Raw genomic sequence first — 22,684 nt, 5'->3', positions numbered from 1 at the left:
GGAGAATCAAGTATCACTCCAGGAGAAACAGGGCTGTCTTTAACAACTTAGGGAGGTAACAGGTGGGGAGGAATGTGCTTTTGATTTCATTTCAAAGAGAAAAAAATCTTCGGGTAAACTCTCCACAGAGCATTAGTGTCACTTTCTGTTTCTGATCATTGGCTCTAAATGCTTATTAAAAATGTGCTGATTTCCGATTATTATTATGGACACATGTGGCTTAAACTTTGGTAAAAGGCTGAGCTAAGGTGGATGGTGTAAGAAAGTCCATCTTTGTGGGGATGCAGACCTTTTCACACAGTTATGATGCCTCTCCTCCCCATCCTCCTTGTGCATGTGAAGGCTGCTTTTGCCATGCTGTGTCGAACGTGCTCTCAGGCATGACGTGATCCTGGAAGGCTCAGTCCCACACGTCAAAAGATACAGAGCTTTGTAAATGAGAAATTCCTTAACCCTTCCAAAGAACCAATAGATGAAAATTATCTTTCCCTCACCCAGTTCCTAAAGCTGTATCAATCAGCAGGCAAGTGTAAGGTGGTCCTCACCACGTTGTAAAGATTGGCAGGAGATTCCAGGGGCCAGGAGGCCCCACCTACACATTTTTCTGATTGCTAGAAAGCAACCATTCAAGGGAGAAACAGAATCCCGAGGCCAGAAGAGCCCTCTAGAGGCTGTCTTCTAGGACCTGCTGCTTACTGTGGCCCCCTGGGCAGCGGCACCACCATCACCTGGGAGCATTAGTAATGCAGAGTCCCAGGTGCCCCAGACCTGCCTGATCCAAATTGGCTGAGTCAAACGTGCATCTGTTCGGGCAGTGCTGCTCTCGCCCATCTCTTCTGACCCCCAGCCAGGACTGGGGCGTCGTGTCCAGTATGCTTTCTCATGCATTTAGGCGAAGAGACCTCCCCTCCCCTGTGGACCCAGATCCCTCTCCTTGTGGAAGTGCCTTCTCAGTTAAGCTCCATCCTCCAGTAGCCTCCATATCAAGAGCCCAGCAGGACAGGTCTCAAGAAGGAGCGAGTCCAGTTATCACCCACCAGTGGGCATGGGTGGATGGTGACTACCACATCCAGGGACTGTGTGGTTTTGGCCACCAGACCAGACCACCTTCCACATTCTTACCCTTGACGTCCATGAAACCGAGTTTCTGGGAGTGCAAAGAAGGCCACTGGCCAACCTCTGGCTGCCCTGAAGAAAAGCACAGCTCAGCTCATAGACTGCTCACTGGCCAAATGCCTGGCTTCCCTTTGCATTGAAGCTCAAGAAAAAAAAAAAGCATGCTATTAAATTGAAATAGTTTGGCACTCGGTCTTGCAGTTGAAGCATATTTTGCATTAGTTTGACTTTGCAGATAAGCCGATGTCTGTCTATCCAATAATTTTTTCGACTGTAATTCAAACCAAGTGAAACCAATGAGAGAGGAACCTTCAGTTGACCCAAGGTGCACATTTTTGAGAGCCATGCCTTTTGCACTGAGCATAATGATTTGTGCTGTGATTCTGAACAAAAAGTCCCCAAACCGCTTAGCTTCGGTCCTGGCCAGGAATCTCGCCTTTCCCTCTCTCTCCTCCCACCAGCTCTGTCTATTGTGTGGCTTAGACTCCAGCTGCTACAGCAGATGCTCAGCTGGGCGCTGGGGGCAGCGTGCCCATGGCTTGGTCCCTGTCCTCAGGGAGCCACCTGGGGCCTGTGCTTAGATTTGGTGCGGAGGAGGAAGCCCCTTTCTCCTTTGGAATTTTCTGACTTCCCCTCCGCCTGCCCTCATTGTATGCAACACTGCAGGTAGCAGGTGAGGGAAGCTGGCGCTGGGCATCCTGCATGCTGTCTGTCTAGGAGAGGCGCCCGCAGGCTGGCCCCCAGCTTCCCAGACACTCATTCTCGTCAGCTCCAGGTTTTACAGCTGCAGAGACATCATATTTAGCATGACTAACTCAAAAAATATAAAAGCAAACAGCAAGACGGGTGTCCAGCATCCACAGGGGGGCCCCTCATCCCGATGCCTGACATCATCTCTCAGGCAGGGGGCTGCCCGCGGATACGCTCCTCCTCCCAGGCATTGGGGCATTACCTGGTTAGAGCTCCCTGACCACAGAGGGCGCAACAGAAATTCCAGAGTCACCAGTGGGCCTCTGATGTCCGGTCACAGGAATCTAAGGCAGTGGGGCAGCAACAGGCCCTTGAACTCTGGGGAATGTAGCTCCCAACCCCTGTGGTATGGACTCCCCGTGGACTGACACCTCCCCTCAATCAGCTGCAAGTTTCCATAGAATCAATGGATCCATATCTTTGTCTACTTGCTCCTCCTAGACTGTGCAACAGTGCACAGGCTGTTGTTGCGGGTCACGCCAAAGCCTTCAAAATGTAAAAAGGAGATGGAAACGCACCCTTTGTTAGCCTGCTCTGGGCATCCGCCCTCCCGCTCCAGCTGACCTGACTCGGGCGGCCTCAGTAGCCTCTGATCATGCTGCCAGCTGCCCCTGCAGAGAAACCTTAACTATCTTAGGGTCCCCGTGGAAGCGTTAAATAACACAGTGATTTAATAAAATTACTCCAGCAGCTATGTGAAGGTCCTGTGCTGTGGGAGGATCTGGTGATGAATAAGCCAAGTTCCGAGCCCTCGGCAACCTGAAGTCTAGCAGGGAAGGAGAAGGGCAGTGACCAGAGGTGGACATCGGCTCCCTGTCTCCACTCTCCATCTTCTGACCCCAGTACCACAGGAAGAGGGGAGGCTGGTGACCGTCAGTTTGGTGGAGCCATGGGGAAGATCTAGGCCTGCATCTGATCACAGCCTCCTCTCACAGTGCCTCCCGGGGTTCCCCGTATGTCTTCTCCCTTGTCTTGATGTGTCCATCCCCTATCCTCCTCCTGAGGTATCTCAGGCAGCTCTGGGGCTTCAGGAACTTCTCCAGGAGAACTGCTGTAAGTCTGGTGCCTTGCACCTGTATGGGCAACCCAGACCTCGCTCACTGGCTTCCCACCCAGACACCCGGTTCCCTCCTGGACAGCTTCCCATGCCTGTCCCAGAGGAAACCAACTCAGTGTGGCCCAAGCCAACCTCCTTTGGAAGAGTGGTGAACGTTTACCAGAAAGCAAAACAAACGTCAAGAGCAGAGGCATGGGCAGGCCGCCTCCGAGAGACAGACAGGCAGGCCAGCCCCAGGCTTCCTTGCCCCCCTGCCCCTTCATCTGGAGCTGGGCCTCACATCGCCATTTCCTAAACCTCTCTGATTTGCAATTCCTGACATTAACCATTTGAAAACTGTCAACCAAAGAAACAAAACTGAGTTTAAAAATAAGAACTTAAAAAGTATAGCACTGTTACTGAGGCTTAAAAAGGAAGGAAATTCTGCCATGGGCGACAATGTGGATGCATCTTCAGAACTGATATGGTTTGGCTCTGTGTCCCCACCCAAATCTCACCTTGAATTGTAATCATCCCCATGTGTCAAGGGTGGGGCCAGGTGGAGCTAACTGAATTATGGGGATGATTTCCCCCATACTGTTCTCATGATAATGAGTTCTCCTGAGATCTGATAGTTTTATAAGCATCTGACACTTCCCCTGCTGGTACATTCTCTCTTTGCCTGCTGCCATCCATGTAAGATGTGACTTGCTCCTCCTTGCCTTCTGCCATGATTGTGAGGCTTCTCCAGCCATGTGGAAATGTAAGTTGATTAAACCTCTTTCTTTTGTAAATTGCCCAGTCTTGGTTATGTCTTTATCAGCAGCATGAACATGGACTAATACAAGGACATTGTACTAAATGAAGTAAGCCCGTCACGAAAGGACAAACACCGCATGATTCCACTTCTATGAGGTCCCTAGAGTAGTCACACTCAAAGTCACAGAGAGTAGAATAGATTAACAGTGGGTAGGGGGAGGATGGGATGGAGAGTTATTTAATGCCCATGGAAGTTCTGTTTAGGATGATGAGCAAGTTCTGGAGATGGACAATGGTGACAGTTGCACAACAATGTGATATGCTTAATGCCACTGAACTGTCACTTAAACATGGGTACAATGGTAAATTTTATTTTACGTATACTTTACCACAATTTAAAACGATGAAAAAAGTATTAAAAATGGACACAGGTTTGCATTATGTGTGTATATATATATATATATATATATGTACACTCTCTATGTGTGTGTGTATATATATATACAGACACATACACACACGCACACTATATAAATACACACATATATGAGACCTGATGTGACATTAATAAGATTATCTTCAGATGGTTAGTTTATAAACACTGTGTTTGTAAGGTAGGTGCTATATCGATAACGTGCCAAGATTTTATTTTTTATTACAGGAAAGTTACCTAGTTTTTAAACACATGAAATATTTAGAAAGAATAAAGATCTAAGGTAATTTTTTTAAATGTGAAAGACTAAGAAAAGCCCATGAAACAGGCCTTTTTTCTGTGTTTATTCTTAGACACTGTAGTTAATTAAACCCAATGAGGAAGAAAAATCAACATGAAGGCAAAAATGTTGCTTGAATCAACAGTTGTAGCCTTTTGTTCTCTCTCACTGATGAGCTAGAAGTGTTGAAAGAGGAGATGTTTTTGAAAGGTGCTATAAAAAGGAGAAAAAGGCAACTTTTAAAATGGATGAATTCTATCTATCTATGATCTTTCCTTTTAAATACACTTATTTTCTTTGAGATGCTGCTCTGTTTTTATATAAAAAGAAGCAGATGGCCTCAGAGTTAGACTTTGTTCAGAGGGAACTAAACTTTCCAGTTATTTGAAATACCTATCAGTGTCATCCCATTCCTTGTTCTGGAACTTCTAGGCAGGATTCAGTACTATTCTTAATTGCTTTTACTTCTTAAGTAAAGAATTCTTGGATTAAAAAAAATCAAGCGCCAGCATGACTAATCTGACTTCCTTCCCCCTCCTGAGTGAAATAACTCATTTGTTTCTAGACCATTAAATTCCAATCAGGTGAGAAGCAGATAACAAATCACTCTTGTTGGAGCGCAGAGAAATCGCCCAGAAATCACAGCACTGGGAGCCCAGGGGAGGTGCCAGTGGCACCCACGCGGCAGGGGGTCGCCGTAGGGGGCCAATGACTGGGTCACCCAGTGCCCGGAGGTGACCTGGCGTGCCACCCGCCAGCCCCGCCTCGCCACCTTATGTAATGGGTTAGGACTGTTCCTGGGTTGTGCGGCAGCGCCTGGCAAAAGGAGAGCCCAGGATGTGAGAACCAGAACCTTCAGGTGGACAGGGACACATTCACAAAAGCCAAGGCAGACAGCTGAAAACTCACTGTGCGGTGTGCCTTAACTAGAAATGTGTTGACTTTTCCAACCTCTGGTACCTTGATGTGGGTAACCACAACAAAACCTGATGTCTGCACTTACTGGCAGGAAATTGACATATCACTGAAGATACACAATTTTGGCCTACTTGCTGTTAAGATTCCTTGTTTTACAACAGGAAGGAGGAGGCCGGACAATAAGAGCTGATGACTAAGACTAAGGAAATCCTGTCTGAGCTAAGACTGTCTTGGGAGGAGAAGGGAAGGGGGCGCTGAAATCTGGCGGGAACAGCTACGAAAGGAAGGTGGATTTCAGACAGGACGGGAGATCACCTCAGGTCCTTACTTGGTCTTGAATTGTAACTTGGATGCTTGTTACAATTAGGACAATTACCAAGTAAGGAACAAAGGGAAGGAGGTGAGGTTCTTCCCTGAAATTTCCAGCGGGAATCTTCCTCAGGGAACCCACGCCTTGGCGTGACTCACCTGGCTGTTGGAGGGTAGAGGTTAGTCTGGGAGGCCTTTCCATGCTAATCTGAGAAGTAGTTGCCCTGCTAGGAAATGGTATGGAGGGAAATCTTTCTGCTCTCTCAAGAAGGAAACTCTCTCCTAAGATTCTGTTTTGCATTTTGATATCATGTTGCCAAACCAAAGCCTCTTGAGTTGTCTTGCTTTGCTAAATTATACTTGCTTCTCATGGTTATTTGAACAAATTGTTCTTTGTTTATAAGTGTTTCCATTTGTTCTGGAAATAAGTTAGTTACACCTTGACTGAAATGTAATTAATATTAAAATATTTCCTTTGGGTGACATTTCCTAAACTTAAGGAAAATGGAAATAACCGTCTTAAGGCAACAGGAAGGCGCATCTCCACCAGTTCTCGCTCAGCGGCCACCTGCTTAGAGCCACCAGGGTCTCAGCACTCCAGGCACCAGAATCGTGAAGACTAAAACCTCCCCCCACAGGCCCCCCACACCCACAGTCCTGCTGACCCGCTTCCTCCTGTCCCAGTACCATGGCTAAGGTAACTCTAGGCTAAGATGACTGCACTCAGGAGAGGCCCTTAAAGGATGACCAAGAAGTACGTGAGAATGGGCAAAGGGACAATTTCACCTGCAGAACCAAGAGTCCTGGCAGACACAACCCCCAACCAGCCCATAATGAAATACGGAATATTTCATTATTCCATATTGTTAACTGGAGTTAACAGTAACTCTAGTTAATTTGAACTTCACTCTCTGTGGCTTCAAGTTCTTTACGTATTGAGGATGAAGACCTAAAAAACAACAACCTAAAGCCAGGTAGACATGAACTAGTGTTGATCAAGCACCGAAATGCTAAGATCGCTAAACTCTCTACAGCCAATTTCTTCTTGCTCCTCCGAGCACATGCATGAAGTAAGAACTATTTTAACCTCAGTTTTAGAAATGTAACTACAGTGTAAAGAGTTGAATACTCGCACCAACGTCACCTGGCCAGGCAGCAGCAACAGCAGTTTCAAACCCAAGACCCCAGCTGGCCCTATTCTTGTGGGGCCCATGTCTGAGTCCTGACGTCTCCTGTGAGCAGGGTGAGTGGGGGCTCTTACAGGTGCTTGCTGATGAGTACAACTGCATACCAAATCAATCGCACTGAAAGTCTCATATAGAACCAATAAAGTGGCTCTCGAATAGTGAACGTCTTCAGGTTGCTGTCTTATCATGAATAATCCCAGATGACATATTTAATGTAAAATTGGGTCAGATGGTTGGACAACCCTACACCATACATGCACACACACACACACACGCACACACACTGATCAGACTTCACGGTTCCTTGCTTGTCCTTGCTCTGACCCAGACACGAGTCCATGCGAGGATGGGTGTTCTAGAACTCGTGAGTGAATTATTCCTAGTAGCACCAGACATGTTCATTTAATGAACGAATGTCACATACATGAGACCCTGGGACATAGTTTTTAGTATTCCTGTTTACAGATGAAGACAAGCATTCTCAGAAAGGAAAAGTGACTTTTCCCAGTCTCTGGGCTCAAGCCCACAGGCTCCACTTCTTCTTAACAGACCACACTTATCCTCCTGTTGGCCAATGGGGACTTCCATGAAAAACAGCAGCACAAACACGGGGTAGTGAGAGAAGACTCAGCATAAGGAAGCTGGCGTTGGTCCAAGGAAAATGGAATCCCCTGTCTCTCCGTAGTGCCCACTGGGTTTCCTGTACGTCGAAGATAATTTTAGGAAGGTCTCAGGCCAGGCGCGGTGGCTCAAGCCTGTAATCCCAGCACTTTGGGAGGCCAAGGCGGGAGGATCATGAGGTCAGGAGATCCAGACCATCCTGGCTAACACGGTGAAACCCCGACTCTACTAAAAATACAAAAAATTAGCCGGGCGTGGTGGCGGGCGCCTGTAGTCCCAGTTACTCGGGAGGCTGAGGCAGGAGAATGACATGAACCCGGGAGGCAGAGCTTGCAGTGAGCCGAGATCGCGCCACTGCACTCCAGCCTGGGGGACACAGAAAGACTCCGTCTCAAAAAAAAAAATTTTAGGAAGGTCTCTTTTGCCCATAGGATTTCAGTAAGTCCTTCTCTAAATTAGGACTAGCAGAATTTTCCAACAGCCAAACATAAAGCTGTGTTTGCCCCTCCTTTTCCCCTTTACACGGCTGCAGCAGCATCTACCCTAGTGGCCCGGAGTTTCAAGCCAGACTTGGAGAGGGCCGGTTGGGGGTTGTGTCTGCAGGACTCTTGGTTCTACAGGTGAAACTGTCCCTTTGCCCATTCTCATGTATTTCTTGGTCATCCTTTAAGGGCCTCTCCTGAGTGCAGTCATCTTAGCCTTTATTTTTCAGAGTTCATGAGGCTACTCAGTCACACTCGTGCCTCTGTCCAGCCTCTCTGCAGAAGGGACCCTAAAGAAACAGGTCTGTTTGATGCTCCCCAGAGGCAGCTATAGTCTTTTTCTGCCTTGGCTGCCCCCATGGAGAAAGAAATCAGGAGCATCCTCCGGCTAAGAGTGTGTGTGTGTGTGTGTGCACGCATGAGCATGTGTGTGTATGCGTGTGTACATGTGTTTCTCTGTGTGTGGGGGGTGCAAGTGTGTGTCTCTGTGTATGTGTGTGTGTCTCTGTGAGCATGTGTACATCTATGTGTATGTGCGTGTGTGTGCATCTGTGTGTATGTGTGTGTGTGGTGCAAGTATGTGTCTATATGTGCGTGTGTGTGTGTGGGGTGCAAGTGTCTATGTGTCCATCTGTGTGTCTATGTGCATGTGTGTGTGCATCTGTGTGTCTGTGTGTGTGTGTGTCTATGTGCATGTGTGTGTACATCTGTGTCTATATGTGTGTGTGGGGTGCAAGAGTGTGTGTATATGTGCATGTATGTGTCTGTATGTGTGTGCTGGGTGCATGTGTGTGTCTATGTGCATGCATCTGTGTGTCTGTGTGTGTGTGTGAGTACAGGGTGCATACGTATGTGTGTGTTCTCTCTCTCTTTTATGTCTATCATCTATCTCTGTATATTCCATGTAGATTGATAACATATTTTCTACATATAATATACATATCTATGTTTTACATGTACAACAGTTTCTGTATTTTAGATGTGTATATATATTCTGTGGCTGGGGTTTATTCACCTAGCCAGTGGTTAAGAGCAGAGGTTTTAGAATTGGCAAGTTCTAGGTTTCACTCCACACTTTGTTCCTATCGACCCTACCAGGTGCCTTCCTGCACATGCCTCAGTTTACCCATCTGTAAACCATCCATGGCTTAGAGCAGTTTGCAGCACCAGTGGCTCAGCAAACAGGATTTGCTATGTTTCTTTGCAGGGTGTTTTAGCTGCTCCGAGAGGTTCTGGAATGCTGGAAGCATCTTCAGGGATGCTTTCTTAGGTTTGGTTCTGGGGATCCCACAAAGAATCTCCCAGGGGACCCCTTCCTTTCACCTAATCTGGAGCCAGTGTCACTGGAAGGCGGGGAGGACAGAGCGGGAAGGAGGGCCGGGCTGGTGGCTCCAGTGCCTGCATCGCTGCGATGCTCCTTCCCGACACAGTTTGCAATGATTGCGTCATGGCTGCTAATCGGCATCACCTTTCTCTTGTGGACAAACCACAGCCTTTGATGCATTCCAGGGCACTTGTGTTTGACCCTGTGCACGAACAGAAACCCTTTTCCTGGATCTCACAGGGTCCCATTACTCCACAGTCAGGGATCCAAAAACACTCAACATGCAGAAAAATATTGTTATATAATATTCACCACCAGGTACCAGATAATCAGTCCATGAAATTCAAAAACACACTTTCTTCTCTAATTCCCACATGGGAGATCACTGAACTGGGTAAAAGCAACAAAGCAGGAATTCTAGGGGTGGGGTTGAAACAATCCCTAGGAAAAAATGCAAATCTTTCAGACTGATCCACGATTCCTTTATCATCATATACAGCTAGTTTTATCCAGTGGGAGAAAGCAGATAATTTGGGGAAAAAAACCCACAGTAAGAATAAATACATTTTGATCTCATCTTTTATTAGTAGTTCCATGACTGTACTCCTCATCCAAAGGATTTGCCTGCATTGCTGCCAACTAACTGCAATCATTTATGTAACAAGCGCTGTTGAGGGCCCACTGTATTTCAGGCCTCGGGCAGATAAAGGTACCCATGAATCACTCCATGAGGGCCGATGCAAGATGCCCTGAACTTGGACTGTGGGAACAGCAATGTCAGCTAAAGAAGACATGTTTCTGGGAGAAAAAGTGGATGATGGCAGGGCGTGGTGGCTCATGCCTGTAATCCCAGCACTTTGGGAGGCTGAGGTAGGCGGATCACCTGAGATCAGGAGCTTGAGACCAGCCTGGCCAACATGGTGAAACCCCGTCTCTACTAAAAATACATAAGTTAGCTGGGAATGGTGGCTCGTGCCTGTAATCCCAGCTACTTGGGAGGCTGAGGCAGGAGAATCGCTTGAACTCAGGAGGCAGAGGTTGCGGGGAGCCGAGATCACGCCACTGCACTCCAGCCTGGGTGACAGAGCAAGACTCCGTCTCAAAAACAAAAACGAAAACAAACAAACAAATAAAAAAAGTGGATGATGGGTGAAGACAAATGTTTCAAGTCTATAGAGTTACAATCATGACTTATAATTCTTGATCCTAAAGAATTTAAAATCCTATCAGTGGAGAAGACACTTTAGCTAGACCCTGAAATGGGCCTCAATTGCAAAGGACAGAGGCTCCAGCCATGTGCAGGTGTGTGATACTTGTTGCGGGTCACCTGATAGAAAGGGACAGGCCATCCTTATCCCCCCGGGGCTAAGTCCTGGAGTGCAGACAGGGTGTGCAGAGCAGAACTGGCAGAGGCCAGGCAGAGGCGGCTCCGCTCATGCTTCTCATTTCCAGTTAACAATGGCAGGGTGATGACAGGCAACTGTGCAAGGCAACAGCCACTGGCCACTGGCCATCCTCGTTCCGGGCCCCTTTCCCTTGGCCCCTAACTAGCACAGAAGCTGAGGCCACTGAGAGGCTGGGACTCTGAATCCCACTGCCATGGCCTGTCCTTTTCTATCAGGTGACTCACGTGTGCAGGCGGCCTAAGTCCTCCACCAGCCACCTGCCACCTGCCCGTCCCTGTGGCCCATGGGGTTTCCTAGGCAGGTGGGAAGAGGGCTCCCATTCTGTGCAGCCCAGGAGGGCATGAGGGTACTGCCTGATGCATTCCTAAGGGTGAGCGGGTATGGGCAGCACCGGGCTCCTCCACTGTCATGTTTTCTGTCCCTGCAGCGACACTCTGATACAAGCCTGCCCTTCCATCATGGGCTCAGGAAACAATGGAGCGGCCATTTCCCCCCACAGCGAAGAAGAGACCCTATGACAGCTCCACCGGGCCTCCCACGTGGTGCTGCAGAAACTCCACAGGGAAACCTTCCCGTCTTCACAAATGACTCCACCCACGGCCAGGGGACAAAAATCCCTTTACCCAGGCTTCGCTCGGGTCTACCTCCGCTGTATTTCCCGCTAAGCGGAAGGGACTTCTGTTCACTTACTCTATTAGAGAAGAGTATGGAAGCAACATTTCCCTCTTGCTGCCCGCATCTGCTCATTCGAGACTGGCTGTTTTTCAGCCTTCTCCACGCACTTGTGCATCTGACTTGTGCACACCAAGTGTGACTGGCTGATACTCCTGGGGGCATTTTAAAATTTTGAAGCAAGTGAGATTTGCAGAAGAGTTGCAAAGATAGTAGAGAGAGTCCCTGCACACCCTTCACCCAGACATCATGATGTCATATTGACATTTTATAAAACTATGGCACAGTTCTGTGAAAACTAAGAAATTAATATTGGTACAGAAATTAACACTGGTACAGAAATTAACACTATCACGCTGAACTGCAGCTTCTGCTAGAATCTCACCAGTTTTTCCACTAGTGCAGTTTTTCTGTCCCAGGACCCGCCCCAGGATACCACGCTGCACTTAAAAGGAGCAGGTTTTACCAAAAAGTGTGTTGCTTCAAAAGGCAGCCTCGTCCAAGGCAACAGAAGACACTGAAGCAGAGTACTCAAGAGCCAGCCAGGAGCTCAGGAGACAAGGCAGGGGCTGGAACCCAGCACCGGGGTAGGAGCCGGCTGGGTGGATACGGGGCACCGGGGTAGGAGCCTGCTGGGTGGATACGGGCTGCTCGCACTTCCTTTGAAATTCACTCTCTGACCACATCAACAGGACTGGAGACACCCATGAAGTCTCCCTAAAATTAGACACCACCTTCTTCTTTCATGGGTAACCAAAATAAAAATTACCGTCCTCCAGAGCCACCAATGAAATCAAGAGCAGCGAGTCACTTAGGCCGTCACCTGTCCTGAGAGGGTCTCATTAACTGAAGGGAGGGGCCACCAAAGGGAAACAGCAAGAGGGGACTATCCAGGAACTCCGCCCTTTTTCTCATCCCAACTGAGAAGTGTCACATATTTACTGGATTCCAGAGGCTTCTCGATACCATGAAGATAAAAAGTCCCACGTGGCATATTGATTTCTAAGCGATATCCTGGTGCAGGCTGGATAAATTCTATTCGGGAGCTTATCTGGAAGGGCTTTCTCATCCCTAGCGTCACCGCGGAGACCCCAGCTCCCCCTCACAGGTCTTAGCACACCTGCCAGGCCAGCCCTCCCTGCTGACTCCCTAACTTCCTCATAGTATGTTGATCACCTGAGAGATCCATACCACACAACATTCTCTTCCAGGCTCCAGAGCCAAAGCACGTGAAGTGTCTTGCCCTGAAGTCAGAACCCAGTTAGCAACAGGCTGGATTAGACTTATGGCCTCTCAAGCCTAAGGTGTCATTCCTGGTCCCTGATTCACAGGCCGAATCAGCCAAGGCCGGGGGTTGCAGACATTGCCTCCCACCTTCGGCAGTGACGACACAGCAGACACCAGCAGACACAAAGCAAGAGGCCAGTTTCAGAGCTCTCTCTAAAACCCTCCAATCAAGTACAAACATTCTTCTTCAGATAAAAAGAATGAGACATTCCCAAACCACTTTCTAGGTGGTGATCTCTTCATTATATTATCAACACAGTGTTGAAAAGTTAAATCTCCATGGCACTTAGTTTTTCCCTTGAGTTTCTCTATTATTTAAACTACACACCCATTTTCTTTCCCTCTCCCTAGAAACACAATTAAACACAGTTCTTTGATTTTTATTATTTTAGCAAAATCTTTTTTCTATTCTAGAACCTTTTCCTCTTCACCTCTCTCTTTCTGGTTGTAAACATAGCCGCTTGGTTGTACAGAGTCTGTTTCCTCTCCTGCGCTTTCCGGTTTGCCCTTCCTACCCACCTCTCGTTCTGGGATGCTGTTGACATTTATCGTGGCCAAGTCCTACAAGCCACCCATGGAGGAAGACTTTAACAGCCTCCAGAGAGCTGAGCTATGCTGGTTTATCCACGAGCAGAGGAGGAACCCCGTGCTTTTCCCTTCTTCTCAGAGGGCCCTGTTTTGAGCAATACAGCACTTCAGCTCCAAGAAATGCAGGAAAGAACTGTCCTTCCTGATCCTTACAGAAAGCTCTGGGCCTCATGCGGCATAAACACCTCTCCTCCCTGTACCAAAGCCTGCGGAAAGGACTTACCACCGCAGCTGCCGGCTTGGAAGGCAGGGAAGGGCAGGCGAATTTCCTGGGGCTGGAGCCCCGAGGACAGCCTGGAAACTAAGCGGCAGGCAGGGGCCCCGCACTGATACCTACGTGAACCCACGTCTTTGTGGCCCCAGGTCCCGGCCAGAGGTCCTCAGGTGACCACCCAGCCGGCTGCATATTTGATCCCTCAGGCTGCTGCCAGCCTCTGGAGATAGGTGACAATGCTCAGAGCGGCTACAGTGAGTGCTTTTAAGCCTCCATGAAGGTTAGAATAGGCAGCCGAGGGGATGTCCCTTAAACAGGCCCAGGGGATACCTCCTGGCACCCAGGCTGTGCCAGACCCTCCAAGGCGCTTCACATGCACCCACACACCTCACAGCACCCTCATCTATGAGGTGGGTGGGATGAGTAACACCTGCGTTTTGGGGGAGAGGAGAACTAGGACGCAGAGGCTTGGTGAGTGCCCACCCTAGGCGGCAGCCCCTCAGCTGCCCACCAAACTGAGAACTGCACCCCATCAACCTGCCTCAAGTCTGGGATGGGACCCCTGTGTCACACTGCCTTACACGAAGGCATTTTGTGCATCTTGGCACTGCATTCAAACAAGGGCACCTTTAGAAAGGGCACCTTGGACAGCAGGGAGTGTGTCCTGAGGTGCCCACACAGAGCACCTGGGTTCACACTGAGTCTAGAGCCCAGGCCGCCCCGTGGGATTTCGGCTTCCTTTCCTCCCTTTGGGAAGGGTCTTGCTTCTCTCCTTCACTTGGTGCCCCTGATCCTCACAGTGGGAGAAGCAGAGGAGGAATGAGGGGGAGAGCCTCCTTCCTGGGAATCAGTGCCTGCTCCACTGTTAGTCCAAGGTCAAGACGAAGAAGAAAGCACCCACACCCCAGGAGACTCAAAGACTGGAACTCAGGAGTGCCCTCCCGGCCACCTTTCAGGCCCTGGGAAGCTCAGTGTGGAGGAAGAGGCCTGGGTTCTAATCCGTCTCATTCAGTTACAAAGACAGGAACCTTGGGCAAGGGCTGCAGACCCTTTGTGGCTTTTCTCACCTGTAAAATGCGGGTTATAATAGTTACCTAGCTCATCAGTGTGCTTTCTTGTGAGGATTAGAAGCATTAGTACAGACAAATTGGCACACAGGAAGTGCCCAATAAGTAATCACCAAGGCTCTTCACTACCCATCCTAGGTGCTTCCGAAACAAAACTCTTCAAGGACCCGGCGGCAGCCCTTTTTCCTGAACTGACCTACCCAGGAAAGAGTCCTTGCCACAATTAAGAAAAATCTTTAATCAATACAGTTGAAAACTGAAACATTATTTCACGAGGAACAGCCATTAAAGCCAGTGGTTACCAAGAAGCAAGTAGAAGACCAGTCCCTTGTTGAACGTAACAAACTACATGACTCTTAACAACACATATTAGTAGGTCCCTAGTAAAATGATTAAAAATATCTATTTGTATTTGTTGAGTTAGAATCTAAAGCCCAGGGAAATACAGTGAACTGGCAAGTAATCTCAACTGCCTCTCAACCCAATACTCTAGTTCAGTGGTTCCCAGATTCTGGTATCATGTGGGGAGGTGGAGTCCTGGACTCCACCCCGGAATGTCTGACCAGAAGGTCTGAGATGGGGACCTGACTTCTTAACAAGCCTTTCCAGGATTTAGGTCTGGGGGGCTAGGGGGCCTGTACTTTGAGAAGCTCTGCTGGGCAATCAATGTTCTTGGTGCCATCCAAAGATCAAAGAGTCAAAGAGACTGAGGGTGAGCTTGTAGCATTGATGAGGTGTTGGAGAGGCATAGAGGTGTCCTATGTGCCTTAGGGTACTTGACCTCTGTAAGAAGCCGTAGTTCTTCAGAGTAAGGAAACTGGGGCTCTGGATTTAAGAGATTAGGGCAGAGCTATGTTTAGTAACTAGGTTTTTTTTGTTTGTTTGTTTTATTTTGTTTTGTTTTTAGACAGAGTCTTGCTCCGTCGCCCAGACTGGAGTGCAGTGGTGCTATTTCGGCTTACTGCAACCTCGGCCTCCTGGGTTCAAGCAATTCTTGTGCCTCGGCCTCCTGAGTAGCTGGAATTACAGGCAAGCGCCACCAAGCCCGGCTAATGTTTTGTATTTTAGTAGAGACAGGGTTTTACCGTGTTTCTCCCAGGCTGGTCTCGAACTCCTGAGCTCAGGCAATCCGCAGGCGTCAGCCTCCAAAGTGCTAAGATTACAGGCGTGAGCCGCCATGCCCAGGCTAATACCTAGGTCTTTAGACCTAGGTGCTTGGCGGTCTTTCCACCAATTTTAGGATGAGTTCAGAAAAGAATTCCTCGGACTCCCACCATCCTTAGGCATGAACATATGGAAATTATAACAGTGGCTCTAGGGGACAACGGGATGCGGGTGTCAATACAACCAAAGTACACACAGCCTGATTTGGTATTTTCTAGGGATCGCCCCCTTCTTTGAGTGTGTGTGTGTGCGCGTGCATGCATTGCTTCTGGTTCATAAATCTGAGCCAAGTCTTACATGCAGTACAGACATGTGCATTAGAATTCACAGGGTCACTGGGCTAGTTCAAATATCTAGGTTCTGATCTTAAGTCGGGGCTGGGACGAAGAGACAGACCTGAACTGGAAGAAAACTTTGGCCTGGAGTGCTCTGGTCAAAGTCTCCGAGTCCTCCTCTTACTTCCCAAACTGGGCTTTGAACCGGAACCAACAGCAGCGGAAAAGTAAAGTTAGCAGCTCTTTCCCAAGGGGGAGTAGCTCCTCATCACTCACTGCCTTTAAAATCCTGGTTTGTTTTACATCAGGGCAGAACGATGCAAAAACAACAGAATTCAAATGAAATAATGAACACGTTTCCCCTTGGTACCCGTGTCCTGCTCTGGCACAGTGCGCGCTGAGGAGGGAGGGGTCGTTCCCAGGAGGAATCCACCTGGGCTCTGGCTGCCACAGGGCAGGGCCACTCCATCGGCCACAGTAAGGAGAGGAGGGGCAGCGGACATCTCGAAAGCTCGCTCCGCTTTCAGCTCCTGTCTGAACATTTGAGTCCTGCACTGAATTCATCTACCAAACCTCTTCATTTTAGCCATGGTTACGTGAAGCTCAGTCAAAGTGGCTCTTACTCTTTAAACAAAACGTATAAAATGTACGAAGCCTCGCAGTGCAGTCGCCAGCTGCACCCACGGAACCGGCAGGGCTGTGCGTGGCCGGCGTGGAGGGGCAGGTTCGGCGAACAGGATCCCAGCGTGGCGCCCGGAGCAGCTCTTCCAGGGCCGGAACAGGACTTGGGAGAAAACGCGGTTTTTCTGCCATTGTTCCCTCGCAATGGCTCAATTCAAACAATACTAAGGTTGTCTTGTTCGCCTCCTCGCCCCGCCCCTTTACCCAGAGACTCCCATTTAAAAACACAAAAAACCCTCAGTCCGTGACAGAGCCTGCCCACGAGCTCCCGAGTTCCAGGAAAACTTTTGTCGCCCTAAGCCTGGCGTCTCACTGCCTAGTGACTGACACTCTTTCCTGGCCTCTACGGCTGCGGCTTTGACCAAAGCAACGAAAACGGTGCCTCAGGCTACATTTTAAGTTCCCAGCTCCCCTGAAAGGGCCGACGCTTGCAAAGCACAGGATTGACGCTGGGAACCCATGGGAAGGAAAAGTGGAAAGCATGATGAGGGAAGAGCAAGCTTTCTCAGAACCTTGGTGGGCAGGCTGGCGAACACCTACACGCACACACACACTTGGGAGCGCACGGACGAGCTGCCTTCTCCAAGGCCACTCAAACGTCCCAACCACTCTCCGACGCGCAAGTCCAGGCGCGTGGAGCGGGAGCCAGGACTTACCGCCAAGACGCTCTGGGCGAGGAACCCCACGGTCACTGTACCCAGCAGCAGCCACCTGAATGGGAAAGGGAGGAAGAGAGACATGAACGTGCGGGCCCGGCTTGTCAGTCCCCGAGAGTTACACGGAAGGGCCCATGCGCGCGTGACCCACGGGGACCAGGCCGAAAGTCGCTTACCGCCGTAGGGCAGGGCCGGCCGCGCGCAGGTCTCTCCCCATGCTGGCGGTTCGTCCACTCTGGGCCCGGTCAGTCCCACTTAGCCTAGAGGCGACAGACAAAGCGAGTTTAGCGCAGATGAGGGAGGCAGCCCATCCTCACCGCCGGTCTCGGTCCGCGAGACGCGGGGACAGCGCAGTGCGCCCCCCGCATGCAGGGGTGACCAGAGGGCCGTCCCCCCGCCACGACCCGGAAAGAAGGAGAGCCTCCCGTTAGGCCCCTGTGGGTGCTGCTTGGCCGAGGAGCTCGGTCTTCGCTCTCCCACCCTCCCCCTTTCTACTCCCAAGCAGGAGAGCGTGCAGCCGTAGCCTGCACAAGGCGCTCCAAGCCGGTGCTCTCGGGCCAGGGTCTGGGCGCCGCTCGGGGGTCGCTCTCACCTCGGGCTCGGCTTCAGGGGCTGCTGCCCGAGCGCATGGGCCCTTCCAGAAGCACCCGCCGGCGGCACACCGGCAGGGCGGCCGGCCTTGGTAGGCTCTCTGGGCGCCGGCCCGGGGGCTCGGGCGGCCCCTGTCGGTCCTCGGCCTGGATCCGCGAGCGCGCGGGCGCAGGCGGTTGGGACGCGGGAGCCTCTGAGTGCGGAGCGCGGAGCCCTGGTGTCCCGGCGCACGGCGGCCACACTCCCGGGCCGCGCGCTCCCGCCGCCTCTTACCCGCGCCGCAGGGTCCTCCCCTTTGAGGCGCCGCCCGCGCACCGCCGGGGGGAGGGGGCAGCGCCAACAAATTGGGGAGCTCGGCCCGCCGCGCTCAGGTCTCCGCTTGGAGCCGCCGCACCCAGGACGGTGCGTAGCGCTGAAAGTCCAGCCTTCCGAGAGCTAGCTGCCCGCCGCGGCCCCCGCACGCCGGGCAGCCGTCCCTCGCCGCCTCGGGCGCGCCACTATGGGGCCCCGGCTCAGCGTCTGGCTGCTGCTGCTGCCCGCCGCCCTTCTGCTCCACGAGGAGCACAGCCGGGCCGCTGCGAAGGTGAGTTCCCGGCCAGCTCCGCTCTCGGCGTCCCGCCCCGAGCTTGGGCGCCCCGAGAGGCCCCTTTGTCCGCGTCTGGACCCTTCCGCCTGCCCCTCGGGGGTCGCGCGTGGCTCGGCCAGGTGCATTCTCTGGGCCGGTGTTCGCTGGGGGTCCCTGTAGGCCACAGTCGAGCATTGGTGGACCGAGCTTCCTTTGTTATGGTATGGGTACTGGAGAGTTAGGGAATTCCTCTGGGGAAGGGAGGAGAAACAGCCTGCGCTGTGGCGGGGTGAGGGTGCCCGGGAGCCGGCGGGATTTGAACCCGCGTCGCGGGGATGCTGGGCGGCTGGGAGCCTTCACCGGTCCCGGATGCGCGAGGGAGTTGGGGGCTGGAGGGCCGGGAGCGCCTACCCCGCGCTGCTCAGAGACCCACACTGGGAGCTCCGAGCTTCTAGCCCCTGGGAGCAGCTTTGGGCGTATTTCTCCTTGTCTGGAGACCCTGGTGGCTGAGCCTGAAAATCTCTGGGCCCTTTGCCTGGAAACAGCTGTATCTGAGCTTTCCCACGACTGCTGCCTAAGGCGCGCTCCAAGGCAGAAGTGGGGCTCTTCTGGACGCCCGGCTTGAAGAAGCCACCATCCTCAACTCGTTGCCTTCTATTAATATATATTTTAAAAAATTGTAGCCACATTCATATTTGAGCATGAAACCAAAGTGAAACTCCATGTCATTGTTCCATGCACAAATTGTTTTTCTAGTTTTCATTTCCTCTGGTTATGTGCTTGCCCAGAAAGGATCTGGGAGATCGGTTTGCAGGAGTCGAGGCTTCCAGCCGTGGACAAGCCTGGACTGACTGTTGTTTCCTTTTTTCCTTCCCCTCCGAGAGAATAGAGACTTCAGCTGTTGCTCAGTGTCACAGCCATGCAGTCCCACAGGCCGGAAGGTGTGGCTTCTGAACAGATTTTGCAGTTTCTCCCTCAAATGCTTAAAAATGATTTTTGCTACTTACCAGATTTTCCATACTTATTCTTTTACTGTTCTTAATCTTGTTCTTTGTTTTCCTCTTTAAAAAAAAATTTACTTCTCTCCTGGAAGAATGATACTCACTAAATCCACTTAACTGTATAGAAATTGTTAACTGTTACATGCCAGAGAGAACTGGTGATATGTCTCCTAACTGAGAGCTTATCTCCCTGGAGGCAGCTTCTCCATTGAGTATTGAAAGGACTAATGATTACATCAGCAATTAACTTCAGATTGTACCTCCCAGCCCAGTCTCCCCAAACTTCATAGCCAGTTATTTAAACACTCTTTGGTAATGATGACAAAATACTTTCCAAAGAGCAGGCTTGAGAGCACTTTATTTTGGTCTGGAAATATTGACCAAAAGATTGAACGCTTCCAAGGTGAGATGGTGAAGCCTGATGATGGTAAGGTAAATCAGAGAAAGTTCTTCATTGTGAAACTGGAGCTGTTTGCATTTCGATTTTCTGATGGATAATGTTAGCAGAGCAAAGCTAACTGTTAGAACTGGCTTTCCAAACATCCAGGACTGTAGAAAGAAAGAACCACTCAGTTACGCAAATCCTGTTCTCACCCGGGAAATCAAATGCATTAATGTTGAGCTGGAGATGATTTTACTTCCCTTTACTCATTTCCTAAAGCTCAATTACATTCCCGGCCACTGGCTTTGCAGTGTCCCTTGAGGTGCCATGGACTGTTTTTAAGAGATGCAGCATGTGCGCACTTCTGATCACAGCTGACCTCACAGATATTATTGTTACTCTGTGTTTTCCCTGGCTTAATTAGAGAAAAGTGCTTAATGTGCAGATGACATATGGGTATACAAGAAAATCACTTAAAAACTGGATCTGCCTAATTTTAAAATTTGTCTCACTTTTCATGCCATCAATAACATTTTGGCTTACCTCCTTCCAAAATCAGCTGTTAGATGTGCCATAACACTGAAATAGCTTCAGTACTGATCCAAGCAAAACATAATTTAAAAGCACATTTTGAATGATAAGATGCTGTGGATTTGATCAGATCCTAATTCAGAAGCCAGTGGAAGTGACTGTTGGTGTACCTCCCCTTTGCACTGTCTGAATCACACTTCACCTGCATTTGTACATCCAGACATCACCTGCTGTGTGCCAGGCATGAATTGCACTTATTGTTTTTTCGTCATGAAAGGCTGTTTAATTTTGTATTTGCTGTATCTGCTATGGTCATATTGTTTACGTACTCATGGGTGGATTTTCTAAACCACTGATTTTATCCCATGCTGAACCTACCACTCTACTGCCCGCTCCTCCCTTCCTCCACTTTTCTTCAGCAAGAAAGGAGGAATAGCTTGCAGGCTCCAGACAAACACGTGCCAGTAGTGTTCTGATTGCGAGCACCCTCTGCTCTTAGTCACTCAGTTGCACTGGGCGGAATGAACCCTTCCTTCAGCAGCCTTCACACTCCCCTCCAGCTGGTTCTGTGTGATGCTTCTTAACAGATTATTTCTCAGGATTAGAAATGTGAACTTTCCCCTCAGTGTGGTGATGCTTGTCCAGCAGTATTGTCATCTCCTGACCATTAGTCACCACCTCTGGGACTGAATGACCTAGAGTTCAAACTAAGTGAGATTTCATTCCCATATAAGTATGGACCGTGTTCTACTGGAAATGTAGTTTAGATGAGAAGGCTGGTTTCTGAATCAGTCCCAACAAGAGCAGCATCGCCCAGGATCTCAGGAGTGATATTGGTGAAGCTATTCCTTACATCTGCAAGCTCTTTATATTAATAGATGGAATTGGACTAGGGTGAAGGGACATAACTTTAAGACCAACCAGAAGACACAATGTTCATGTACTCTGACTAGATTCATAGAATTATCAATGCCATACATTATTAATAGTCATGTGTGTGTCACAGATTGAGTGTGCTTTAGGCACCAGAGGACCTTACATTTTATGCCTGCTTTTAAGCAGATGATTTGGGGGTACTCATCGAACTCTATACCTCAGTTTCCCTGGCAGATCTGTCACTTCCTCACACGGACCCGTTTGTGCCTTCCTTCATTCCACACACACATCGGGAACACCTCCTTCCTGCCATGACCTTGCCAGGTGCTGGCAGTGCGGCAGGGACTCACCCCCACTCTCTGTCCCCAGGAAGGTCTAGTGAGAAATATTGGAAAAGAAACAGACAAATCCAACTCAGGCTGGTAAATGTCACAATCAAGGGAATCGAAGGGCTATAGGAACACTGAATCCAGCTTTGGGGAACTCAGAGGAAACTTCCGGGAGGGCTTCCGCCTCTGACATATGAGGGAGAAATAGGAACTATACACCAGCATGTCATTTCCATGTGCACTGTAATGGTGTACTATACACAGAAGACATGGTCATTCTTGGTCATTCTGCCTGTCTGCTCTCAAGTCTAAGGGTCTTTGCACTGAAAGATGACCTTCAAGTTTGCTCCTTTGAGATACCAAGATGTCATTGTTTCTATGATTAACAATCTTGGTGGCTGAACTTTGCTCTCAGAGGGGTGGAAAGAATTGGAGGAAGGGCAGGGTTTAGGAGACCAGTGATAAAAAAGAGCTCCCAGCTCCAACTGAGGCCCCAGTATGTGGTCCTGTCCCTTTTCTCGGAGGTGGCAGGTAGGCAGGCAGGGGATGTTTGGAAAGTTGCGGCATGGATGACTGATTCTAGTCAGGAGTGCCTTTAGGAACTGACCCAGAAAAGCTACCCTTACTTGGGCCAGGCCATGAGGGAATTCACAAAACCCTACATTATTCATTAACAAGGCTGTTGGCAAATTTCTGAGAACTGGCAAGGATGGTCATAACAAGTTCAGTTATTTAGTTAAGAGCTGGTAAAGATTTTGCAGACAAATGGAACCTACCAGTGATGATCTAAGACAAACCTTTGTAGACAGTAGAAGAACATCAAGAAGTGGATAAATGACAACAGTGGTTTTGATGAATTCTATGATATTTGTTATAATAATTGTTCCCCAAATTGAAGAAGGATTAACCTCATTAAAATGTCTCACAAGGAGGTTTGGTATTTTGAGTTCTTGGGCTAGAGTCAGCTCAAGCAACAATAGAATGCCTAAAATAATGTTAGAGCATTGTTCTTCCTGCGATTATTAAGCAACCATGAAAAAATGTCAACCAGAGAACAATACAAAAGGCATATTCCTACCATTCTTATGCATACAATGAAAAGGGCTATCGACCAGAACATGTTTTAATGGTGAATTTCTTCTGAGGCTTTTGACACTGTAGGAATGACTTTGGGGTGAAGACTT

The 22,684-nt window shown here is 49.5% G+C and overlaps 2 protein-coding genes across 5 annotated transcripts in view; one reads left to right on the top strand and one right to left on the bottom strand.

The window, feature by feature from the left end:
- The window catches only part of COL4A2 (collagen type IV alpha 2 chain), a 202,438-nt gene extending 184,377 nt beyond the window's left edge, over positions 1–18,061 (bottom strand). The window contains exons 1-3 of the mRNA XM_032151312.2: positions 17,818–18,061; positions 17,402–17,485; positions 17,226–17,280 (exon numbers count right to left, since the gene is read on the bottom strand). Coding sequence (XP_032007203.1) covers positions 17,226–17,280; positions 17,402–17,442 — 96 coding nt within the window. The 5' untranslated portion in view covers positions 17,443–17,485; positions 17,818–18,061. The remainder of the gene's footprint in view (positions 1–17,225; positions 17,281–17,401; positions 17,486–17,817) is intronic.
- A 97-nt stretch (positions 18,062–18,158) lies between these two features.
- The window catches only part of COL4A1 (collagen type IV alpha 1 chain), a 155,429-nt gene continuing 150,903 nt past the window's right edge, over positions 18,159–22,684 (top strand). For 2 of the 4 annotated variants that reach the window (XM_032151314.2, XM_032151313.2), the window contains exon 1: positions 18,188–18,399. In XM_032151314.2, the coding sequence (XP_032007205.1) occupies positions 18,316–18,399 (84 nt within the window). In that variant the 5' untranslated portion in view covers positions 18,188–18,315. Of the gene's footprint in view, positions 18,400–22,684 lie in introns of all 4 variants that reach the window. The other 2 variants (XM_032151315.2, XM_058438064.1) reach the window with 2 other exon arrangements.

This window comes from Hylobates moloch, unplaced genomic scaffold, assembly GCF_009828535.3.
Source record: "Hylobates moloch isolate HMO894 unplaced genomic scaffold, HMol_V3 SCAFFOLD_4, whole genome shotgun sequence".
NCBI classification, from domain to species: Eukaryota; Metazoa; Chordata; class Mammalia; order Primates; family Hylobatidae; genus Hylobates; species Hylobates moloch.
The sequence above is the reverse complement of the archived record's forward strand: the minus strand, read 5'-3'. Positions and strand labels throughout refer to the sequence as shown.